At 36.8% G+C, this 10,074-nt stretch overlaps 1 protein-coding gene across 1 annotated transcript; it reads left to right on the plus strand.

Annotated features, from left to right (window-relative positions):
* The first annotated feature begins 7,350 nt into the window (after positions 1-7,350).
* LOC116030670 (V-type proton ATPase subunit D-like) lies at positions 7,351-10,074 on the plus strand. Its single transcript, XM_031272986.1, has 2 exons — positions 7,351-7,586; positions 9,035-10,074. The coding sequence occupies exon 2, from the start codon at positions 9,037-9,039 to the stop codon at positions 9,820-9,822; it is 786 nt and encodes a 261-aa protein (XP_031128846.1). The 5' UTR covers positions 7,351-7,586; positions 9,035-9,036; the 3' UTR covers positions 9,823-10,074.

Consider the following 10,074-nt stretch of genomic DNA (forward strand, 5'->3'; position numbering starts at 1 on the left):
CCCCCCCCCCCTATATGTTTTATCTGATGTGAGATGTGTGTTAGTTGTACATTCTCATGTGAAAGTATTGAACAAAATATAAATATTTATTATATTTGTAGAAGGTTAATGAGTAGTACATTTTGTTCTAGTTTCATAACTTGTTTACTTGATAGTAACAACAATAACTTTGTAGGTAGTCCGAATACTGATGCTGTAATATGTCCAGTTTCATCAACAGTTTCTACATCCATTTTGCACATGTTTATTTTGAACTTCATATTTTTGGAATTAGTATGAATGAGTGTAGTACTTGATTTTATGTGTGCGTGCGTGTGTTATTATTATTATTATTATTTTGTAAATTTTTGTGTTGATTTGATACTAATCTTGGAGTACCCATTGTTGCCTTTTCATCACAATGCATGCAGCTAAATAGTTTGTCACTTTGTGCATCAACATTTTTAATTAGTGGCTACATCCTATATACCAATTATTTTTGTTGTCAAGATTGATGTTGATTTTATCTTTAATCTAAGTAGGTTGATTGTAGAAAATGAAATGAATTGTAAATTTATATTAGTTCTAATATATTTAAAGAATGCACAATAAGTATTTTACATACAAGATTAATGAATGTTGCAACGGTAGATATTTTTGAAATTTCTTCATTTTCTGAATTTGAAAGATTGACTCCATCAATGTTGTAGTCTCAGCATTTTTTCAATACATTAAGTGTGTCACAATGTTCTATTGCCCTACATTGACATTTTTAATAATGAGTTTTAAATCAACTTATTGGGTTATTTGAATGTCTTATTTGTCAAGAGTAGTATTATTGACAAGTAAACAGACAATTAGTAGTATTATTGATAATTTTGAGTACAAGATTTTAAGTCTCTTACTTATTATAGGAGCCAAGTATTTATACTGGCCAATGCCCAGTCTAAGTACAATGACTCTGCACTTAATACAAACACAATTATATCCCTAATAAGTTCATGACTCCCCAAGAATGTATCCAGGAATTTGTTTTAGTGGGGAGGAAAAATTAAAATAAAATAGATAGTTAAAAAATGAAGAAATACTTAAAGAAATATAATCATATATTGTTGGACATAAGCGATAAATAAAACCCATCAAAACTTTATAAAAATATTTATAACAAAATATGAAACATAATTAATTTGATAAATTAATTCAAATAGAAAACAAATTTTAAATTACATATCTCATTATTAATATATATATATATATATATATATATATATATATATATATATATTACATATTAAAAAAATTCATAAAGCTTTTTTGAACCCCTAACATTTCTTAGCATAGGAATACATCTACCAACTAGTAACATCTTGTGTATATTAATTTATTTTTAGTTATATATAACTATATACTATATATACCATAAAAAAAGTCATTAAAGAAGCAAAAAGCACCTTTGCTTCCCATAGGATTCAAACACACAATCTCTGGTAAAGCAAACAACAGCTCTACCATCTTGTCTAAATAACTCTATGTTTATTATATCTGTTTTTATATATTTATATATACAACATGTATATATATACATACAAGGCTATATAGGGAGGAGGGGGGGGGGTGAGTGGGGGCAGCTGCCCCCACAGTGGCTCTGTCACTGTGACTCCCTAATAACTACAGCACAAACCCTACTGAGTGCAATGGCTTTGCATTAATGCAATGCCTCCACATGCTCTCTCAAATTAACTCATGCTCTTGATCGTTACTATTGACTACATTAATCATTTTGACTCATCGTCGATTGGATCGGACCAAGAGTGCACCGGGTTGAATCCAAGACGGTACAATTATTCAATTATCCTATCACCAGCCCCTCTACTCCCGAGTTGCGAGTATAATGAAGTCAGCTTAGGAGTAACAATAGCTAGAGTCACCCTTCGGAGTTAATTTTGATTTTTATGCTATAACACTAACACTTGTCCAACTCAAAATCGAGAAATTCGCAATCGAAATGACTGAGAATAGGTTCCGGAATAGTTGAGGCTAAACCTTGGCCTTTTGTTGCCAAGGACATACCTTGGTCATGCGCAACCAAGGATTATCCTTAGTTGTGCGCAGCTGAGGATGGCAATCAGCCATGCGTAGCCGAGGTTGTCTTTCGGCTACACATGGTTGAGGACAGACCTTGACCATGTCCAAGGGTTATCCTTGGCAACTCGTGGCCGTGGATACTATAGTTTGGTTGAGAATTATGGAGTTAATCTACTCCTAATAAGCTAAAGAAAAAATTGTTATTGTTTGTGCGTTTACTCTTTTATGTGACGTTAAAAAAGAAAAAAATATTTATTTTAATTGATTAATTTTACCATGAAATAATAAAGTATATATGAAATAATGAAATAGTTCTTTTTTTTAATTCAATATATCATTTTATCATAGAGTAAAGGATGTTGCATGAAACGGTACACGTTTAGCTCACTAATTCAGTAAGCAGTATTTGGAGAAGTAGGATGTTGCAGATGAGAACTATATGTTTGTATATTAATAATCTCAAATATAACTGTACAGATTACAAGTATATATATAGGACGAGAGTCACAACCAGACTAGAACTAAGTCTCATAATATGACTCAAAGTGTGTAGAGTCCTAATACTCCCCCTCAAGTATCTTATTAGTTTGCAGGTCCATGCATCGATAGCCCCGAAAAGACTCAGGGTAGCCTAGGAAGGCACAAGGAGAAGACCGATATGACATTTTATGATGATTGTAGGGACGTAAATGAGGATAACACAGACAACCAAACACACGGAGGAAAGAGTAGGAGGGTGAGGATTTATGTACCAAGGCATGAGGACTAAAATTGTGAAGTGTATGGGAGGGCATTTTGTTAATAAGAAAGACAGCAGACTCAAAAGCAAAATGCCAGAAACGAGAGGGTATAGAAGCACGAGACATTAAGGCAAGACCGGTTTCAACCACATGCCTGTGCTTTCGTTCCACACAGCCATTCTGCTCGTGTGTGTACGCACATGATTGTCTGTGATTAATACCAAGCTGAACGAAAACAGAGTGTAGTTTCTTAAACTCAGCCCCTAAATCAGATTGAATCGCCTTAATTTTACAATTGAAAGAACGTTCAACCAAACAACGAAAGCGATAAAAAATAGAGTATATATCAGATTTCAATTTCATGGGATAATACCAAGTAAAGCGAGAATAGTCATAAACAAATAACACGAAATAACGATAACCATCCGAAGAGAGCATAGGGGCAGGGCCCCAAATGTCCGTGTAAACTAAATCAAGTACATTCGAACTAACAGACTCAACACGTGGCAATGGGAAACGCGCAGATTTACCCATTTGACACGCAGAACATAAACTAGAAGAGGTTTTATTAGACCCACTAACCGAACACGATTGTAAGACTCGACTAAGTACATGCTGATGCGGATGACCTAAGCGATCGTGCCACGTGGTGACTGAAGCACGAGCAGAAAGAAAAGCGAAAGGAGGAACAGCAGGAATCGGCAAGGTATAGAGCCCACCGGAACTATTGCCCTGTAAAAGAATTTCCTTGGTCTGGATATCCTTCACAACAAAGAAAGAATGGTGAAACTCAAAAAACACCCGATTATCGGACGCAAACCGCTGAACCGACAACAAAGAAGCAGAGAGATTGAGGACATGCAAAATATTGGATAATCTAAGAGACTTAGAGGGCGTAGGGAAAGATGCATGACCAACATTGCTAATAAGTAATTGCGTACCGTCACCGACACGAAGAGTGTCACCACCTGCGTATTCCTCGGAACTGGAAAGGGCCGCTATATCTGGCGTGGCATGGTGCGTTGCATCTGTGTCTGGCAACCAAGTGTGAGCAGCGACTGTATTGGAAGTAGAATCCCCATGATATGCATAATTAACTTGTGGAGATGTAACATAGGGCAATTTGTAGCAAGCCAAAGCAGAATGGCCATACACACCACAAATTTGACACTGCAGATTAGAGCCCCTGCCACGCCCACGGCTGCCACCTGCGCTGCTGCTGCCAACCAGCGCCACCAGCACGCCATGGAGCTCCGCCACGACGTGAACCAGCACGTCCAGAACCAGCAGAACCAGCGCCCCCAGCCGATCGGCCTCCACCACGTCCTTGCTGCCATCCACCGTGAGCAACAAAGACCGCCGGCGTCGCACCTCCAGAACCCGCAAAATCCTCGTCGGCAATAAAGTCTTGAGCGCCCAGGAGATCAGCAAGCTCCAAGAAGGTGACCGGACTCCCACGAACAGCCAAGGAGGCAGTAACACCCCGAAACTCCGGGCGAAGACCGTGAAAAACATACAAATTCTGCTCCCTAGTGACACCTTCCGACCGGCGAGAGCTAGCCCTTCGACGATGAGACGTGCTCGCCCAAGATACGCCGCCGTCGTGGAGTCGCCTTGCCGGAGTCCGTGAAGCTGGCTAAGGAGGTGAAGCTGCCGCGAGTGAGACACCGAGGCGAGGGACTGCTCCAGCGCATCCCACAACTCCTTTGACGTTCGGCAGCCAACGGCGATGGCGAGGACGTCTTTAGACAAAGAAGAAACCAGCAGAGAGAGTAACGCCTGATCACGGCGAACCCATGTAGCGTACGCCGGATTCGGAAGACGAGGAGTACCATCCGAAGCAGCGGGAAGAAACTCAGCCGGACAGAGGCACGAACCATTGACGAGCTCGATCAAATCATGACCGCGGAGGAACGGAACAACTTGTGTGCGCCAAAATAAAAAATTTCAGTGATCAAGCTTAATGCTGATATAGTGATGAGCGGAAGAAAAAGACGCCACGGAAGAAGATTGTACAGAACCCGTAGCAACATCGGAAACGGTCCGTTCAGATGAGTTCACAGAACCGTCATTCTCAGCCATGGGATCGAGAAGAAAAACCCTAAGCGACGGATACCAGATGAGAACTATATGTCTGTATAATAATAATCTCAAATATAACTGTACAGATTACAAGTATATATATAGGACGAGAGTCACAACCAGACTAGAACTAAGTCTCATAATATGACTCAAAGTGTTTAGAGTCCTAATATTGCATTGTATGACTCATATGCTCATGAATCAGCTTAAGGGCATGGGCTTTGGTAGACTCAGCAATGAGTAGAGCCCAACAGGCCAACACCTGTTGTGGACTATGGTCTACATAGTTGTGTGGACCATGAATATAAGGTACATTATTTTTATACTGAAGGTACATTATTTTTGTACTGAAGGTACACTATTTTATAGTGCTATAAAATAATATACTTTCCGTACAAAAATAATGCACCCTAAAATAATGTACCTTCAGTACAAAAATAATATACCTTCAGTATAAAAATAATGTACCTTCAGTATAAAAATAATGTACTTTATATTCATGGTTCACACAGTTATGTGGACCATGGTCCATGCAATAATGATTGTGTTATTAGGATACACTCTTGAGCAATTTACTCCGTAGTAGGCTTATTTGTACAGACATTCAGTGAATAGAAGTCTTCAAATTTTTATTCATTGTAAATAGTGTCACAGCAATGTTTAACTCCTACTAAGGATAGAAGTCTTCAAGTTTTTATTGATTGTAAATAGCATCACAACAATGTTTAACTCCTACTAAGGATAGAAGTCTTCAAGTTTTTATTCATAGTAAATAGCATCACAACAATGTTTAATTCCTACTAAGGCCCAAGAAGAGAGGTATATAATTATTTTTGTTGTGGCATTAGTGCAATCCCAACAATAGTTTTTTATAAAAGTATATATATAAATTTTAGCTGACATGGAAAAGAGAACTAGGTAAGAGAGAAGAAAATGAATTCATACTTTCATAGTATTTTGAATTTTTACTAGGCCCAAAGAAAAGGAGAAAAAGAAAAACAAAAAAGAAAAGCAAAAGCAAAGTTGGAGGAGGAAAAGAATTTGCAGCATTTTGGATTTTTTTACTACGTACCCCTCTAATTTTTGTTGTTATAGTTTTCGTCGTCTTTCCCGGTTGGAGGAGAAAACCCCCAAAATTATTGTTAGGAATGCTCTTATTATAGAAGCATTTGGGATTCTTATGCGTCAAATCTCTTATTATATAAGGTGATCACTAACATAAAGTCCATTTTTAATATATTATTGATTCATTTTTAAAACATTAAATGCTTTTATTTGGAGGCTTTTTTTTTTTTTTTTTGTTTTTGTTTTTTAATGTATTGAAGATTTTGTTATTATTTTCTCTCTGAGTTGGAGGAGAAAATCACCCAAAAGTTATTGTTATGAATACTCTTATTATAGAAGCATTTGGGATCCCTATGTTTTATTAAGACACATCTCTCACCAATTCACCATGTAAGGTGAACCACTAACATAAAGTTCATTTTTAATATATTAATGGTTGATTTTTTAAACATTAAATGTTTCTTATTTGGAGGTTCATTTTTTTTATGTATTGAAAATTCATTATTTGATATACTATACTACCAGATAATAAACATTTAGGATGTATTTGGAAAGTAGGAAAATGACTTCTGGAAAATGTTTTTTTTGGAAAATGAGTCATTTTCCAGAAAATAGGTTCATTTCCTGTGTTTGGGTGTGTTATGAAAAACTGTCTTTGTATGTTTGGTTCATTTTTTGGAAAATGAATAGAATTTTATAATTATATTTATTTATTATTTTTTACAAATATTAAAATATTTATAATATTATTAAAAATAATATTTTAATTATAAATATTTATTATAATAATTATATATATATAAAAAAAAACTAAACTCCCCGTGTTTCCGGCGGAAACCAAACCTGGTTTCCACCGGAAACCATGCGGAAACCAGGGCACTGCTTTGGTTTTCGTTCCGCCGGAAACCAGGGCATTTATGGTTTCCGTCGGAAACCATATTGCAACGAAGCAAGTGAAAGGCGGAAAATGACTTCCGCCCAAATTGGGCAGAAGTCATTTTCCGCCCTTTGGGGTGATTTTCCCCAGTCAACGGAAATTGATTTCCATCGACTGGGTTTTCCAAGGGTAGCCAAACACCCAAAGTCTGGAAAATGATTTCCGGAAGTCATTTTCCGGACTTCCAAACACACCCTTAATATGCAAAATATAAACATTTATCCATGACTCACATTGCAATGTGGATCATAATCCATTCAAATCAAATGGCAGAGGCCCTCATGCAAATATGCAATCCTTAAATTAAAATAAAAAATTTATTAAAAAAAATTTAAAAAATGGTCTAATAATATTTTGGGTCAAAATGGCCTCCAATTTAGCCCAATAAGAAAATCTGATCTAGCCTTTTTTCACTGCTGATGCTGAGGCTTTAGGAATCCAGCCTATTATTGACCCAACGTACACACAGTGTAATGATTCGAGCAATAATGCTGGCAGATCGGATCCGTGGATCGATCGCGACTCTATCTCAAAACTTAAAAGCATCACATTGAAATTCCCTCAATTTTAAGTTTGTTGTAGAGATTAAACTTTCCGTTCTCGTTAAATTTTGTTGAACAATCACTCCATCGGTCGGATATCGGGCGCGATCATCATTCTCCGGCGGCCCTCTGACGGCAATTCCTATTCACCTTAAGGTACGGCTGCTCCCTGCTCCCGGTTTAGCTTAATTCGCATGTACAGATCTCAAAGTTTGTGTTAATCGTTGAATCTTTTGGAAGATATTTTTTTTAATGTTTAATTACATGATTCTATGAGATTTTTTATTTTTATTTTTATTTTTCGTTGGAGATGCCTGAGGAGAGTGGCGGTGGTGTTTTGGGGGTTTCAATTGCTAAGTTTACTAAATTTTTGTTTGGCAACTCAATTCTATGTATTCAGTATGTGAGGGAAGTATTGGGAGTGAACAATTGATGCCAGCATTTTCATTTAGCAGCCTTTTATTGTGGATCAACATTTGTAGTATGTATTTCTCTGTCAAGAAATTTAGCTACCTGAAATCCAGAATGGCTTGATGCTTGATTGTGATATCAATGGCATAGATTGTTGTCACTTGGTCAAATGATAGGAACAGAGTGCTTTTCTAAGGGGTTACACATTGGTTAGCAGTGAAGAAACTGAAATAATGAATTTGAATCAGTATAGGTAACCTCAACTAGATTGGAATATTTAGTTTGTTTGGGTTTTAAATTAAAACTCAACCAAACTAAATATTCCAATTTGTCGCCGCCGCGATGCTAACTTGCTGAGGTTTTTTTTTTTTTTTTTTAATTGTTGAGGGGAGTCGCCGCCCACTGAAATAAATATGATGGGGATGATTGTTTGAGTCCTGTGGTTTGAGTCATGTAGGAATCTAGCAAACTGGCAGTAGTGTAATACACTTAATACTCTGCTTCTCTATTTTTTTTATCTTAATATTTAGTATTAAATTAAGTTTTTAATTGTTATTGATAATGTATTAATTATTACTGAGTATTTTGAGTGTATATATATATATATATATATATATATATATATATATATTAAAGCGCCGCTTTATGTGTGAAAAAGCGACACTTTCGCTTTAAAGCAAAGCCTGGGCTCATCGCTTTGGTGTGCTTTTTCGCTTTAAAAAGTTTGGTTTTAATATGGCTAATGGCATTGGGTTTTCTTAAGGTTAAGTTTGATCTGTCAATTCTATGTAAGAATCATAGGTTAAAATCATTCATGAAAAGGAAATGAAAGAGCTTCTTGCATTGATATGGGAAAGACCTGGTTTTGCCAATGTCAAAATGGCAAGATAAAATTTAATTGGTAATATCAGAATAATTTGTGGAGAAAGGGGGCTGTTCCAAGATGCTATTTTCATATTTTATTTCTTTCCAATTTTTGTAGTGACTTATTTGTAATACAGCATATCAGAATTCTAGTAGTAACATGGAGCCTTTATATTGTCTTTGAAATATGAACAAAAATTTCCAGCATTTTATGAAATTGTTGGGGACAACTTTAGGTATTTAAAGCAGTAGTAGTGGTCACCTGTTTGATGAATGGAAAATAGAAGGAAAAGAATTAGATGCACACTACTGTTTTCTTTCTTTGGCAGAAATGGCTGGGCAAAACCAACGCTTAAATGTGGTTCCTACTGTCACAATGCTTGGTGTCATGAAAGCTCGCCTTATTGGTGCCACAAGAGGCCATGCTTTGCTTAAGAAGAAAAGTGATGCTCTCACTGTGCAGTTCAGACAGATTCTCAAGAAAATTGTGTCAACAAAAGAATCAATGGGAGAGGTCATGAAAAGTTCCTCCTTTGCTCTGACAGAGGTCAAATATTGTGCTGGTGAGAACATTAAGCATATAGTGCTTGAAAATGTTCAGAACGCAACACTTAAAGTTCGTTCACGCCAAGAAAATATTGCTGGTGTTAAGCTCCCCAAGTTTGAGTATTTCTCTGAAGGAGAGACAAAGAATGACTTGACTGGATTAGCTAGAGGTGGGCAACAGGTACAAGCATGCCGTGCTGCCTATGTGAAAGCAATCGAGCTCCTCGTTGAGCTGGCATCCCTGCAAACATCGTTTCTCACTCTTGACGAGGCTATCAAGACCACAAACCGCAGGGTCAATGCACTTGAGAACGTGGTGAAACCAAGGCTAGAGAACACAATAACCTACATCAAGGGAGAACTGGATGAGTTGGAGCGAGAGGACTTCTTTAGACTGAAGAAGATCCAAGGCTACAAGAAGAGAGAGATAGAGAGACAGATGGCATCTGCTAAACTATTTGCGGAGGAGAAGGTTGCTGAAGAAATTTCTTTGAGGAAAGGCATTTCACTTAGCGCAGTGCATAACTTGCTATCCCAGGGTTCACAGAAAGATGATGACATCATTTTCTGATATGGATGTCAACCTATTTATCTGAGTCTTTCGCATATCTTATCCTCTGTAATAGGGACGGGTAATACTTCTAGTTGGACAAATCTCATCTTCTGAATAAGAGCTATCTGCAGGCTTGTATTCTTTGAATAATTTTATAAGCTTTTATCTGTTGGTTGAACAGCTATCTTGTGAATTTGAACGAGACTTTTTCCTTCTGCAGTTTGTATAATTTTATGATTCATGATCTATGGAATAATTGACTATTTGATA

The sequence above is a fragment of the Ipomoea triloba genome, chromosome 9 (assembly GCF_003576645.1).
Source record: "Ipomoea triloba cultivar NCNSP0323 chromosome 9, ASM357664v1".
Taxonomy (NCBI): Eukaryota; Viridiplantae; Streptophyta; class Magnoliopsida; order Solanales; family Convolvulaceae; genus Ipomoea; species Ipomoea triloba.